The 16,723-nt window shown below is 37.1% G+C and overlaps 1 protein-coding gene across 1 annotated transcript in view; it reads right to left on the reverse strand.

Moving 5' to 3' along the window:
• The window catches only part of CFAP20DC (CFAP20 domain containing), a gene marked incomplete at both ends in the record, with an annotated part of 67,428 nt that overhangs the window by 19,328 nt on the left and 31,377 nt on the right, over positions 1 to 16,723 (reverse strand). Inside the window, 3 exon segments of the mRNA XM_083869480.1 lie at positions 6,067 to 6,273; positions 12,461 to 12,874; positions 14,523 to 14,854. Coding sequence (XP_083725606.1) covers positions 6,067 to 6,273; positions 12,461 to 12,874; positions 14,523 to 14,854 — 953 coding nt within the window.

Raw genomic sequence — 16,723 nt, forward strand, 5'->3', positions numbered from 1 at the left:
AATGGATATTCTGGTTCTAACTGTACAAAAGTAGAATTTTAAACATGATTCTTGTCTGGGTGGAAGTACATATGAATTAAGAAGTCAATCACACAGTTATTTTTCTGCTGCCTGTGAGAGTGTTGGGACAGTCAGGAAACTTCAGAGATGGAGGGTGGTGAAGTCTTGTCTGACAGAACAGTCTGGATTGAACGTATGTATGAAGCATGAGGAAGGAACTCTTGGTAGGAACTGTGCAGAATCAACCATTTTTAAGAGTAGAAAATGCCAGGGAAGAGGTAAGAGGACTGACAGACCAGGTTGGAAGCAGCAATAACAGTAATTTTAGCAGTCCCAAATGAAGGTTATTGAAGCACATATGATTCTCCATGGCACTGCAGCTTTGAAGCCTGGATTAAGCTGCTCATGAATAGCTAACAGTGGACTGTGTGAACATTCATACAAAATAATGTAATTTTCCAGTCAAATCTCACCTACTCATTGTAAGTACATGACCCAAAAGTTTCAAACTACATTTGGTTTATGGCATTAAAAAGAGTTATTTGCAAGAAAGATCAATATTCATAAACTTATGTAAAAATTCAAGAATTCTAAAATCCACAAATAAATTTTCTCCCAGAATATATATAGTTCTACCAGAAGAGATTCTCCCTGCCATTATCACAACTCAAAGGCAGTTCTAAACAAATCATTGAAGGAAATGCAAAAGAAGTGAAAATGTAAGCATGCATTAACAATACTTGTACAATTTGGTACATTAAATGCTAAATAATAAAAAATGTTATGAAATGATTTTTTTAAACAAAAATCAAAATAAAAATGAGTACATCCTCATGGTTTCACAAAATGGAAAGGGATGTTGTAAAATGTATGTTCAGGATGAATGACATCCTAATTACTACCAAATATGACTCACTGCCTGCTGGTGGATAAGTGCAATTCTCAGATGATAGCTAGTGGAAGATGAGGACAAGACAGAGAGTGAATTAGTCAGTCTATGAACCAGAATATATGTCTAAATAACTTTTAGTCTCATTTCATAGTAAAGAATACTCTGCCTCAGTTTTTCAAATTGATTTGATGTGAACAGATCCCTCCAGGGGTTGTCAAACTGAGCTCACAGTTGGCATAATTCTGGGTTTAAATAACACTCCTCTTGTCTGTCAGACTTCAGTTCTGCCAGACCATTTTTGTGTTAAGTAGCTTTCTTTTCTGAAAACTCACAAAGGAGGCCAGAAGACTTCCCACAAATGAGGTATGAACCTGGAAGTACTCTTTCAAATATTATTCAGATCAAGACTTATGTGACTGAATTTATATTTAGGAAGTTCCTTGTGGAACAAGCAATCTTTCTTCTCTGAGAGTACTCCTTACTTGAAAGACATGTCTTAGTGGTGGCATAATTTGGATTCTATTAATGCAACTATATCGCTATCATATCACTACTATATCATATCACTACTATATCATATCACTATTATAGCACTACAAGCTTCCAGGATATTCAGTAAGCATTTAGGAGAATCTTCCTTCTCCTTTGCATTTCTGACTGAGAAACAGGGACCAAATGCAGAAAGATATCCTGAATTCTCATGATGATCTTTCTCCAGAATGTTTGTGTTGTATCTAAATTGGTGTCTGAAGTGTGGAAACAACTATCCAAGAAGCTGAATGGGCCAATTCTCTGACAGGGCACGAAAGTCTTACCAGATCTCCAGAATAAAGCAAGGCATTTAAACAGAAATGTTTTGTAAGCTTTGCAAATTTTCTTGGATAATGTATATATGTGTGGGTACAAACTTCATATTAAATTCCGCAATATACAGAACTGTATCTTTCACAGTGTTGCAAATCTAGCATGGATTTTCATAGGTCTTAAGATTTAGGAAAACATTCAGGTAAGACATGGTCAAATAAAATATTTAAAAATATTTAGCTCTACATACACATATTCTTGAATTGAAATTCTGCCCCACACACATTTTACAAGGGTTTACAATTCTCCTTCAAAGTAAACCCATTTTAAAGTAGAAGTTTTTCACATTTATAACTGAGGCTATGCTTGGTAGTGTATAATATTCAAAGTGATTTTATTCCTTTTTGGCTGTCATAGTTTACAGCAGCAGCTAAACCACTTACATTCCAACATTTTCTCCTGACAGCATTTATTCAGTTCTTGGTAAACTATCATAGAATATAAACCCACAATTTTAGTAGCTCTGTTTTGTAGTTGTTTAAGGACATCTGTTCTAATGGCAACTCAGTAATATGATTGATCTATGTGCCTTTACATTCAAAAGGGTTTCTCAGATTCATTAAATTCAGTAACATGACACTTTTCAATGACTCTGGAAATCAGGCTAAAAATGGTTAAGTGATGAAAAAAATTAAACTCACATAGAATGTGGTTTATATATAGAATATTTCTTTGATACAAAAATTCACTATCTAACATGATTATACCCTGCCCTGCCTTGAAAAACATCAAAGGTATTTCAAAACTAAAGATAAGCAAAAAGCTGCCTTCTGGTGGTGCTGTTGCCATAGATTCCACCTAAAGGACACAAATGTATAAAATGAAGAAAAATTCGTAAGAAAATACTCCTTATTTATCTTTGAAAAACATAAGAGAAAGCAATTGATACTACTGATTTAAAGAATCAGAAAGATGCAACCTGGAAACACATGTAAGCATGAAAGTTTAATCGTGACAAGAATTTCAAGCTGTCCTTAATTTCTCAAATTCCAACATGAGGATAATTTCTATTTCTTTTCTATATACTGCACTGCTAAAATAATTTTCCTATGCAACTGGAAGATGGCTACAGATCTATATATATATCTATAAACTTTTCTGCAGTTTAGACATCTGATTTTGGAAGGATTGAGCATTTGAAAATTCTCTTAACTCAAACGATGGTGGTACTAAAGATCAGGGACATAAAAAGAAATCTGCTTTTATTCTACACATATATTTTTAACATAATAAATATATATAAGGAATAAACATACACATAAGGAACACTTCTTTATAAAAACTGAAGCTGAAGAAATGATGAGTTTACTAGTACTGAGGGATGAAGAGATTGATGGCATCCCTGTGGAGAATGATTTGGGAGTATTAGGGGATGAAGAGCTAACATGACCTAGAGCTAGTGGAGGGATGAAGAGCTAGTCAGATCAGAATGTCATTTGTATCCTGGGGGCATCCAAAGGAAGCACTGGCAGCAGGTTCAGGGAGGGAATTTTGTCCCTGTGACACCCCATCTGGGGTACTGTGTCCAGCTCTGGGGTCCTCAGCAAAGGAAAGATTCAGACCTGCTGGAGTGAGTCCAGAGTGGGGCTACAGAAGTTTTCAGAGGACTGGAAGATCTCTCCTATGGAGACAGGCTGAAAGAGTTGGGGTTTTCATGGAGAAAGAAGACTCTGGGAAGATTTAACTGTAGCCATTCAGTACCTAAAGGAGGCTTTACAGGAAAGATGGGGACAGAGTTTTTATCATGGCCTGTTGTAGTAGGACAAAGGGCAACAGTTTTAAACCACAAGAGGGTAGATTTAGACCAGAAGTTTGGAAGAATTTTTTACAATGCAGGTGGTGAGGCATTGAAACAGTTGCCCAGATAAGCTGTGACTGCCCATCCCTACAAATGTTCAAGGCCAGGTTGGATGGGGACCTGAGCAACTGGGTCTAGTGGAAGGTGTCCTTGCCCAGTGATAGGAGGATGGATTAGATGAGCTTTAAAGATCCCTTCTAAACCAAAGTATTCTGTAATTCCATGATTCTAGGTCTTACAGAAAGAGAATGCATGATTTAAGACTATTTAATTTCAGCTAACCATTTGAATATTAGCACAGCATTGCTACTCTCAAGTCTTCTGAAACGTTGTAAGCATATCAAAATATACTGACATTTAACAGCAGCAACCCAACAATTCCCCCAGCTACTCTTTTAAAAGCTTTTGTGTTAAAAGAATGTGGGGTGATTAAATTATCACCTCCATTAACAAATGTTGTTAACAGCCTTCTTAGATACCAAAGGTCGACAAAGTGAATTATCACTCTCACATACATACTCTGCATTTTTCCATATGTTGGGACAGAATAACATCAAGTAGTGCTAAACACACAAGTCCATACCCAAAAAACTTCCATCATGTCTATGAGTAGCTGGTGCTCTGGCTGATATCTCAGCAATCAAAATATGAAGTGAATCAGGAGATTCTGGGAACTGACCAGCACTGTACTGTTACAATGTTGCTCTCCATACAGGCTGAGGTAAATGAGTACATGGAAAGCTGAATTTCTCTGTTTTTGTGAGGGACTAAGCAGTTAGTCTTTTTCTGACAAAGATTAGGTTTCTTTCCTAAATTATCCCTCCTTGGAAATTAGGTTCTTGCCCTTTAATCTTAAACCTTCAATGTCCATCTTGCAAAATGTAGAGGAGAAACCTGACAAGGCTGAATGCGTAAGGCACACCAGACTCTTCAGTCAGCTGAATGAAATGTGAAGAACTCTCTCAAAGACAAAATCTTGCCTTTTATGCTTGAATTATGTAGAGAAAGATGGGCATAAAGGGCTGTTATGAAAAACTACAACTATATTAAATTGCAATTTATATTACTAACCTATTTTATCTAAACACAGTTTTAGATTGAAGCAACAGAAGTTGATCAAGGCAGTAAGATCAAAGAACAGTCTTTGCAATCACATTGTGCTTCACTGAATACTGCAGCAGTACATTTTACTTTAAAAGTTCATTTTGTTTTAGTCATGTAATTTGTATTAACCAAACCTGATGTGTCTAAATATTCTTATCAATTTCCTTATAATTAGACTACTAAAAAAATAATGAGACTGCTATTCTCTATATTTAATTGAGTTCCATTTGTCTGGTCTTGCAGATTTGTACCATTTTTTGAGCCTATTTAATGAGTATGGAGAAAACACATTGGAAATATTAAGTTAAGAAAATGTGTAATGGAGATGTATATCAAATAGTTAATACCTACTAATGTTTATCTGATGTCCTGGAAAATATTACTCTGTAAATCAAGTTCTTATTTGTACAATTACCTACTTATCAACACATTTCTTCTCATTTGAAACCTTCATTTAACAGGGTACTCCAAAGTTTCAGCCCTGTGTTGATCATTCACTATGGAAAGTTGCTGCTATAGGCCTCTATTTGGACCCTGTAGAACCCTGAAGGTAATTTGCACCTAACATTTTAGAGTATTTACTCTGCAATAGTTGATATTGGGGCAACACAGCTGTGTTTACTTTGGATTTGCCTCAGAGTTGTGCTGTGTGCTTCACTTCGCCACATTCATTGTTTATTATTGCTTCAACTGTAATAAAATAACAGCTATATTGCTGATATATAAATGGAGTATGAGGTTATCTAGTTTTACAGTAGCTCCTGCTAGTACCTTTATATAGTTCCTGAAATGTTATTCTGTGCTTTCATGCATTCAATACTTTTTGGTGGACTGCAACAAATACTCTGCTTCTTATAGCAGTACTGTCACATAGTGCAGCTGTGTGTGATTCTGCACCACTTTGTGCCAGGACAAATAATGATCCAAGGTGTAAAATACATAATGATCAGATTCGAAGTGCTCAGAACTACTGCAGCTTTTTGCTGCTTTCTCCTGCTTCAGTTCTTTAAACATTTAGCTTTTCAGTAATGAGACTTTATCATTGTAAGAAGCAATTATTTTACGTTACCCACACTTTAATGCAGCTGCTGACTGGTATATCTGCACTTCATTCATTTTGGAACTATTTTTAAGTACTATAGCACACACCTGCAGGTTGTCAGCCACTACTGTGATGAACTCTACAGCCTACATGATTATTCAGGATTCTAGGAAGGAATATACATAATAGATTTGCTCTTTATCCATGGTGGTACTACAGAATGTGCTGGAAGTGCATATGTCTTGGTTAAACATTTTACTTGGTAAGTTCTAAGAGCCTTTGGCAATGATATCTTAAATTTCAACTCTACTCAAAGAAAATTTCGTATTCAAGACCGCTGAGAAAATACTGTGGTTTAAGACTTACTGGTGGGAAACAGGAGCTCCAGGCTGCTGTATGATCATCACTGGTTATACATCTGTTGACACTGCAGCAATCGATCTGTGAGGCACTCAGCCCATGGGAGATTCCAGCATCCTGCAATTCTTCATTTTGCTGTCTCTTCATGCTGGCCAGCATCTGTACTTCAGATGAACTCAGTCTATTTGACTGGTACTTTTTCCTGTCATACTCCTGTGAAATAAAATGGAAAAGTCAACAATATAGACAGGATCACCGCACAGAAGAGATGAATGAGTCCCAGAGAGACCTTGGAGAATCTCTCAGAGAATCTTCAAGAAGCTTCAGTACTGAAAGAGAAACACAATGTTTACTAGAAAAGATTAGTTAGCAGATTTCTGTTCAGCTATGAAGATCAAGCATATTTATACACAATTACAGGAAGGAAGTACAGCACAAGCACTGTAATGAATGGCAGTTTTGATCCAGGGTATTTGGTGAAGTTGCTGTTCCACTGCAATTAAATACAGAAGATAAAAGCAAGCTTTGAGAAGTTCAAAAATCCATCAGCTATTAAATGCAAATCTTGAATTAAACCCAATCCCACAGTTACCACAGTATCATCAACACCATCAATGAAAGAGGGTCAGAGCTTTGATTCTAGTGAAGACAATGGAGCTTTTACACCAGGAATGTTTCATACTCCTGGCAGAAGGGAGGATCTCTCAGTCTCTTTTGCTGTGAGAGGGCACTGGGCAACTGAAGACCTCAAGACCTCACACAAGTCAGCAGTACAAGTGATATGAACACTGACAATTTTCCTGCTATGAAATGTAATGTGTAATGTTTTAGTGTGTCTTTGAGGGGTACAGAAGTCATCTCAGCACCAGAATTCATAATGAAATTGTAACTCCTTTGCTTTCTTCCTATGTATATAAGATACATGTACAAGAAGATAGATAGAAGACAATAGAAGATACAAAGCATAAGATGACAGAAGCAGTTTGAACAGCTACCATTCATTTCTTACCCTGGCAAATGAGGTCCAAGCTTAATTCCTGAATATTATGATTACTACTACCATTTTTAATCCTAAAATAATATGACATGTTTTCTCTAGACCCTTTCTGAATGGCTGTCACTAGCTCAGTGACTATTAGTCATTTGTTCACCTCACCAAAAACTCTCTTTGTTATGCTTTGGGGAGCCTGCTTTGCTCTGATGTATCAGTATTCTACCAGATCTGCAGCTGCTGTAACTTTTATTGATCTTACTGAACATGCTGATTTCCTGTTAATTTTCCTATATATAAACCTTCTGCAGTTATTTGATTATTATAACAGAAGCTTTGGCTTATCTTTCTTCCTTCATATAATTGGTATGCAATCATTAAACTGACAGAATGAACTGGTGCTCTGCAGAATAAAAGCACTAACTATTGAAAGAACTTTTTTCCTCATTCTCTTTTTAATAAAAGCATAAAAAGTTGCCCAAACTTGCTTGTCTTTTCCCTTACATCTATGAAGAAAAATGCATAGATTTTTGGAATTATTACAGCTTAATTCTAAACATCTGCTGTTCCCCCACCCCCTCCCCAGCTTATTTCAAATTTAATTCTGTTTTCTTTTCCTGTAATGATCTCACTCTGAAAATACCACACACAGGAAGGAGAAGAGATGCTATGACCTATTTCTGTGTTAAACATTCCCTACAATAAACTAATGAAGGAGAAATAGTTTGGAATATTTATTCTTCAGCTTCAGATGACTACAACCAAAAAGCCTCTTCAAAAAATTTATATTGTCTTTGTTGGTTTTCAAAAAGAGAATTTGAAAACTGAATTTGAAATTAAGTCAACTTTGTAATTTAGGAGAATCTTTTGATGTAAGAAGTTATTTTGCAATACTTGTAAATTTGTCTAGCATTAATATTTCATTTAGTAATTAAAAGCTTATCTTGTCTATTTGCATATCCTTCCCTTACAATAAAGCATTTTTATTAAGTACTTAAAACTTTTGCTAGATTGATAAAACCTGTTGTTTAAAGGATTTTTTTTCATATATAATGACATTTGCATTCTTCTAGGTTCAAATAATTTATTCAGAATTGTTTGAATGTAGTTATACGTGTGGAAAACTTTAATTACCAGCTATCTACATGCTTGCAAAATTACCCAGAGGGCTATACTTCTTTCTTAATTAAAAATATTTGAACTTAATAATAGAGAACTCTATTAAAACATGAATAAAACATTGCAAGAAACCAGGTCCTTAAAGCATATTAAGCAGCAGGCAAATCAATTGCAGAGGACTTGGTTAAGGACTTTTTTCCTTTACTAGTCCTCTGTATTAACACAAGAAGTGTCAAAGAACTCTAAGGAAGAGCTTCCATAAAATTTTAAGACTTGATCAAATCAAGTATAAGACCTAGATGCACCAGATACTTTAATCTTATGTTTTGTAGCAATAAAATGAAGTCTGTAGCTAATGACTTTCTATACATTAATAATCAGATTTGTTCTTGAAAAAAACAACTTACAAGCAACAAATCATATGCACAATACATTTACAGCTACAAGTGTTGTACGGTAATAATCTTGTTGTCTAAATTAGTAATCAACTATTGCAATCCACCTAGAGAGTCTACATTTAGTCGTGTTCCACAGGACAAAGTTGATGACTGCATTAAACAGTGATAATATCTTTCAGGAAAATAATACATGTATAATTTCATTTATTATGGACAAATAGGCAACAGTTATGGTAAGTAGTAAACATACTTGAATTGTAAGTGGAACAATTTTCTAAAACTTGAAAGTATCAGGAAACAAGGAATATATTTAATCACAGAATCACTAGGTTGGAAGAGACCCTCAATATCATCAAGTCCAATCCATGCCTTAACACCTCAACTAAACCATGGCACCAAGTGCCACATCCAGTCTTTTTTTAAACACATCCAGGGATGGTGACTCCAACACCTCTCTGAGCAGACCATTCCAATACTTTATCACCCTTTCCATAAAAAAACTTTTTCCTAATATCCAATCTAAATTTCAAGACTGTGTCCTCTCATTCTGTCAGCTCCTGCCTGGAGAAAGAGACCAACCCCCACCTGACTACAACCACCTTTCAGGAAGTTGTAGAGAGTGATAAGGTCACCTCTGAGTCTCCTTTTCTCCAGGCTGAACAACCCCAGCTCCCTCAGTCATTCACCAGCCTCGTTGCCTCCTCTGGACCTGCTCAAGTGTCTCAATGTCCTTCCCAAACTGAGGCCCCAGAACTGGACACAGCACTCGAGGTGTGGCCTCAGCAGTGCTGAGTACAGGGGCAGAATGACCTCCCTGCTCCTGCTGGCCACACTATTCCTGATCCAGGCCAGGTGCTGTTGGCCTTCTTGGCCACCAGAACACACTGCTGGCTCACGTTCAGCTGCTGTCACCAGTGCCCCCAGGTCCTTTTCTGCCTGGGCACTGTCCAGCCCATCATCCCCAGCCTGTAGCACTGCAGGGAGTTATTGTGGCCAAAATGCAGGACTTGGCACTTGGACTTACTAAACTTCATCTTACTGGACCCTGTCCATCCATCCAACCATTCCAGGTCTCTCTGCAGAGCCCTCCTACCTTCTAACAGATCAACACATGCTCCCAGCTTAGTGAGTCTGCAAATTTACTAATGAAAGACTCAATACCCTCATCCATTCGTCAATAAAAATATGGAACAGAGCTGGCTCCAGCACAGACCCCTGAGGGACACCACTGGTGACTGTCCCCAGCTGGATGCAGCACTGTTCACCACCACTCTCTGGCCTGGCCATCCACCCAGCAGAGAGTGCTCCTGTCCAAGCCGTGGGCTGCCAGCTTGTCCAGGACTGTGCTGTGGGAGACAGTGTCAAAGGCCTTGCTGAAGTCCAAACAGACAACATCCACAGCCTTTCTCGCATCCACCAGGGAAAAAAACCGCACCCCACTAGCAGGAGGAAACCTGCAGCCCTGCCTGCTTGCCCTGCCTGTGTGAGCTGCCCACTCGGGGTGGCCGTGCTCCCTGGAGCTTTTTGACCACCCACCACTCGCTGGAGGAAAGCCCTGCCCTGTGCCGCCAATGGGAACGAGGAACTCACCTGCACTGCAAAGATGTAAGTAGCTACTGGAAAAAAGAAAAAATGAATTCCTATAAACTATTACAGGAGGGTAAGGGAATGCAAAATATAAACAAATTTTATCATACGCATTCACTGCATATTACCATGTCTGAGAAAAATAGAATCAGATTATTGGTATCAACTGGGGCTTTTCCTATCACTGAAAATTACAGAAACATTATCTTCTTTCCAAATAGAAAGGAACCCATGCATTTCTTTCTTCCACATTTTCTACATCACTAGTGGCAATTCTAATGTCTTTTCCAGATCATAAATACATAGAACATATGCTGCTATTAATAGGATTTTCTTTGCTTTTTAATTTTTTTGCTTTATATAGTCTTTAAAATCACCAGCCACTGATATTTCTCATGATAATAAAGTCTCAGCACTGTTTCTGATTTTCACTAGCATTATTGTGTTTCATTCCCCTTTCTTGCCCCTAATCTACTCCCTTCCCAAAGGAAACCAGTCTCCACAACCTTCATGGGAAGAGATGTTCTGTTTTTTCAGGAAAAGCTCAGGGCTTTCAACAATCCAATAAAATACCTGCAGGATGCAGGAAGAGATTTCCAGAAGCCCCAGTCTGAGAGACAACCTTGCAGCACCGAGAGGCATACAAAACCCACCATCTGCACCAGTACTAAAAGAGACTCATTTCACAAAAAGCACTGAAGTATCTGTGGCAGAGCAAGATGAGCATTTCCCCATCAAGGACACATGCTTTCCTAGACCCCATTCTTTAATCTGGTGCCCTATTCATATTGCTCCTCCCAGCTCCATGCCTGGATTTCCACACCCACAGTTAACTGCAGGACTGTCTATCCTCAGCAGCCACAGCAGCCCCACGCAGACAGGTAGAACCTTTCAGTGGGATGACCCTGCCCCAGCAGCAGCAGCAGCCATGTCCCAAAGAAGTCATCACTCCTGCTTCCCTTTTCACAGAGGCCGTCAAATCAGGTAACTAGAATTAACTGTATCAACAGGCCATGGAAATATTACAGACCAAAATTCCCCCAGCAGAATCACAGCACACTCCCTTTCCTACAGCAGATGAGATAAACTACAATGACACAAAAATTATGGATGTCCATTTCCTTCATGTAAATGAGGTACAGGTCATATTCCAAGTCATTAAAGCAGAAAAAAAATTTCCAAACACTGTATAAATACTTCATAGAGCCTCCCAAAAGAGAAGAGTCTATTCTTTTGGTCCCCAGAGGTATGCAATACCTGGGGTCCAATGATAATATAAGAAATTCAAGATATATCCAAGATATGAGAAAACAAACCCCACTCTTACAATAATGATCATGCAGTAGTTAAATTCAACATCCCTGGATAAAATTATACAAAAAAATTCACAAAACAGCAATCCTGGGACTAAGTACCATAAAACTCCTGGACCTGTAAAAGGCACACCTGCAAGGGAATATGATACACAAGCATGAAGAAGGAAGTGGCACAGGTAATAATATTAATTAAAACAAAAAATGTTTTTTATAACAAACAGAAGAATAATAAAGCACCAGGAATGAGACAATGCATTAAAAAAAAAAACCCAACCAAAACATATTTTTCCCACAAACAGCAGCTAAAATTTGAACTTTGCTGTCACACAGCAAAGGCCATATAGATGCAAAAAAGCAAACACAGAAATTTGTGGGAAAAAATTCCACCAGCAGTTGTTCACCACAGACACCACCTTTCCTGAAGAAATGGCTAAGCTAAGGACTGCTGGAAGGAAGTCTGCAGGGCCCTGCTGCTGAGGTATCCCGGGTGCTTTCCCTGTCCTTGCCCCGTTTTTCTCTCCAGCCATCTATGGCTGACTGCTGGACAGAAGATGCCTCACTGTTGGCTCTGTCACAGAATTTATCACTGCTCAGGGCTGACACAGAGAGACCATGAAGTACCCAAATTAACACTCCTTCTGTGGTCATTCGTTAATACAGCAATTTAAAATCTGTCAATTTTCCTCTGTAACCTTTCAGCCCCAAACTATTTTCTAACTCATATATTTCCAAAATGTGAGTTGCTCAATGACACATCTTTTTATCTACAAACCTTTGTGATTTCTGTTATATTTGGAGTATTATTTTGTGTGCCACAAACCCTTACAAAATCAACTTTCAACAGACTGAGCACAGTAAATGCTGTTATGATGAAGCCAGAATATATCTGAATGAAAGATGTACTATTAATCAATTCATGCAAATGAGTACATCTAATATAGCTTCTCTACACAATCTAGTAATTTAATTTCAAAGTAAAAATCACTTACACAAGTCTGTGCTGTCAGACATGAATTTCCTTTTGAGACTTTCTGGAGAGACGTTTTACTGACAGATCTTTCTAACTGATCTGAAACTCCTTCATATCTTTCAGTTTCTTCAGATAGATTTCTAATTACTCTAAAGGATTTGGATTTACTTTGAATTGGAGAAAGAGAAAGGATAGGCTTTAAACTTCTCTGAAAGCTAATAGATTCTGTTTTTCTCATGGTGGCACTCTGTGGTTTTGATAAGACGGCCTCATCGAAGTTATATTTGCTGTGTTCCTTATTCTTCCAGTATTCATTTCTCTGTGACATCTTATTTAATGGGATCTCTTTAAAAACTGCTGAATCAGATGTTCCTTGTCTACTGTGGCTGTTTTCAATGTTCTCAGTACCCTGGATGAGTTCACTGTTGTCATCCTAAATTTAGGAAACAAAGCAAGAGTGGTTGGTTCCCTCTCATCATTACACAATTCAGTTTTACATAACCTTAACACTTCAAAATCTCTCTTTAATCTCTGCTTCCTGTTTCTAAATTTGCGAGGATTCCAAAATACAGCTGCTTTTCCTGGCAAATACATGGACTATACAATAAATATATTCTTACATCTGAAGCTGATTACTCTTTTCAGGGCAGATTTTGAGTGCTGGTAACCTTGAAACCTGTGTCTTACCTGGCAATCATAATTTCAACAGAATTTATTACAACTGCAAACCAAAACTAAGCAATGAGTCCATGACAATGATGTCTTTCCACTGAATTATTAATATTCCATATTTTCACGCTGCATCTTCAACTCAAATGTAGAAGAAATAACTCCTGCTGAGATGACTTTGCTCCGCTCTGGTAATCATATGGTACTGGATATCATATTGATTTCCATTTGAATACAATTTAAGAATTTTAGAGGTTAGTTTATTAACCTTATATCCATGCTTAACAACAATCAGCAGGACTGAAAAGATGGAAAGAGAATAATGCAGGAGTGCATCTAGTGTTGGCCTCAGTGTTCTTATTCTTAAGAAAGAAAGGATGAGAGCAGCCTCATCCTCTTGCTGCTCCTCTGCCATATGTTCCCACACAGGATGTAAGGCAGTATCACCTGCAGTGTGCCTCTCACAGCTGAAGTGCAGTCCTGCTGCACATGAAAGTGATCCAAGATTGTTACTGACTTCAGTGAGTCCAGGATTACACAGCATGAAATATACGTTCAAAAAGATAATCCCTCAGTTTTATTAATGGTACACATTTTGGAAATTTATAGCTTTATTCTGTCAGTTATTTTGTAAAACAGTTAAATTCAGTCCATCCTGCTGTTATGCAACTTAAGTTACATTTTATGTCTCTGCTGTGAGCTACAGATTCAAATGATAAGAAACAGATTTTAGAGTTAAAAGTGAAATACACTAGAATGTTCATAAAGGTAGGAACTTCAGCAGTTACTGTAATGAAATAATGTAATTATTGCATACATTGACAATTCAGCAAATTTCTATATAGTATCAGAGGATACTAGATAGATACACTAAAAATTATTTTCTTTCATTAATTTAATTGCTGGAAGATTTTTGCATTGCAAAAGAATTAAAGTTGGTGATGCTCAGACAGGATATGCAGAAATACCAATAATCAAGTGACATTCAAAAACTGGAATTCCATAATTGTCAATTTCAATGAGCAAAACCAGTCTCCATTTGCAGTTTTAAAATACACAATGAAGTCTTATACACTGAAGTCTTGAGCAAACATAAATACTTGCATCTCACTCAAATCTATGATGCAGGCTTTCCCAAAATCTTTTTTGTAGTAATGATGCACAGTTCTGGGGCTCAGTTAGCATAGGGGCTGACTGAGTTAGGTTTCTTTTGTCACCTTGTTACACAGGGTACACCTGCATTGAGTCCTGCATCTGGTTAGACACAGCAATCTGACAGAGACAAATCTACCTGTTGGTACATGGGAAAAAGATGATTTATCCTCTCTGTCTGGCTTGAAGGCAGAATCTCATCCTAGGAGTTTTAGGATGAGGACTGCTTTATCAAGAGTTACATGTACAAAGCGGCCTACCTCCTCACTGCTGTCAGTTCCTTCAAAGCTATCTTCAGTTTTGGTTTTCTCAAGTTCTCCATAACTGTCTAGCTCCAATTCCAACGGGAAAACATCACTTTCTAGTGATACATTTGGAGACTTTCCATAAGGAGGTGATCGAGGTTTTGATAAAAATGTGAAAACCTCTCTTTTATGCCTGTGATGATCAGGTGTTTCCCTGCTGTGATGTTCAATAGAGGCATTCTGGACTGAGGATAAATTACAACAGGTTGAACTTCCAGTAGCTCCGAAGTGCTCCATGTTATCCAACTGAAAACTCTCAGTGAACCTCTCTGGAAACACCCATTTATCTGAAACATACAATTCCAATTCCAAATATGTAAATTGTGAGCTACTCTGATCATTCTCATTATCTCAGAAAGTTGTACAGCAAAGTAAGTTTTTCTGATACAGAAATATTTTGCCTATCAAAGAAGAGTAAGAGTGATGAGGATGCAATGAAAAAGATCAGGTTGCTTTCAAAGTGCAGCAAGGTAAAAAAATTTCTAAACAGAGCTCAAAAAGTATATAGACTTTGGTACAGGACATGCAAACCTGCCATTTGCAAACTTGAAACTCTTTAGCCCTCATGATGTGAAACCCACAACTGAATTTTATTCTAAGAAAGCACGATTTTATTAAATATGGCCATTGATATTTTTCTATAGGCATTTTTTGCATCTGACATTTAAAAAATAATCACGCATTGGTAGAAAGTTCATAATATTACAATCTGCTCCTTCTTTATTGCTGAAATTCCACATTTTTACATTCAGAACTTATGGTTTAAATCTCAGTTTCAAACTACTGTTCTGATAAAAAATGTGTGACATGAAAAATGTATAAAGATATCTGTTTCACCAGGTTTCCCTGAATATAGCCACAACTAATCTGACAATTTTAAAACAAACAATAAACTACAGAAAAGGATTTAAAGATTGAGTGCACCAGATACACATGAAAAGACCATTTTTATATTCTTATTGTTAACTTATATTTTACTGTTTGGAATTATGGTATAGGAAAAAATGTCAATTTGATTGATTACAACCAATCTCAAATAGCATCTAAGAAACGGAGAATTGCTCAAGTATGCAATACTCCCTTATCTTCATTAAAGGTAGTGTAGTGTGGATTATTCACTAGGTATTGAAACTTTCCAGCTCCATAAAACAAAGTTACCATCAACCATATTAAAAAAAACTCAATGAAAAAATACTAAAAATGTAATAATAAAGTAGCATTGCAATAATAAAATGCTTGCCACCACAGAAGACAGTAAGTTTAGTGTGGTATTTTGTGCCTTACTGTGAAATTTCACTTTTTGTTTTGTTAGAATTACCACTTCAGGCACATTCAGCAGCCTGGGGGGAGTGGGAGGAGGTCTGAATCACCATAAATGAAGGCAAAAGGAAGAAGAATGAGATGCCAGGAAAAGCAGCTGTCTTGTTACTGGGTTGTTGTGGTTTTTCCAGTTTACTGAAGACAGCTAGTAAAGCTACCAAACTCCAGTTAATATCCAGGAACTAGTGAAAGGTCAGGACTTGACATATCTTGTATGACCATGTCTTGCATCTTCTTGTTCCAGAAAAGACCATTTTTCAATCTCTTCATGAATATCAACCTTAGTAAGAACCCCCAAGCCTTTTCAAGTAAACTCTTTTTATATCAGAAAATTGTTCTGGTTTAAAGCAACGTAGTAGATTGTGCTTTAAATTATTATAAGCCTTGAAAGCTGAATATGCAAGTGATTTCATTTATTTTATAAATATTTTGAACTAGTTTTTCCAAGAACATCAAGAAATGAGTAAGACTGCTCAAAACTTTTAGGAAACACCCTTCATTGACTTAAACCAAATGACTTTTAGTTCTGATGTACAACTACAGGTTCTTCAAAGGAGGATACTGGAGCAGAATTCTCCAGTCTACAATCATTCAAGATTGTGTCACACTCCTCTGATAATGTATTTTTCATAGGCAATTGGAATTACATGGGGAGGGTGATACACGAATAAAACAACTGAAATAATAAGAGAAAACACAGTCCTGAATATTTCACAGATTTTATGCTTTTGCTATACTTTACTATCTATATAAGCTGCCTTTATTAAGCAACCATTTCCTCTATAAAAATGAAATGAGAAGAGGGATCTTTTCATGAGCTTTTCAAATGAGGCTGA

Source organism: Zosterops lateralis (assembly GCF_965231275.1).
Source record: "Zosterops lateralis genome assembly, chromosome: 11".
NCBI classification, from domain to species: Eukaryota; Metazoa; Chordata; class Aves; order Passeriformes; family Zosteropidae; genus Zosterops; species Zosterops lateralis.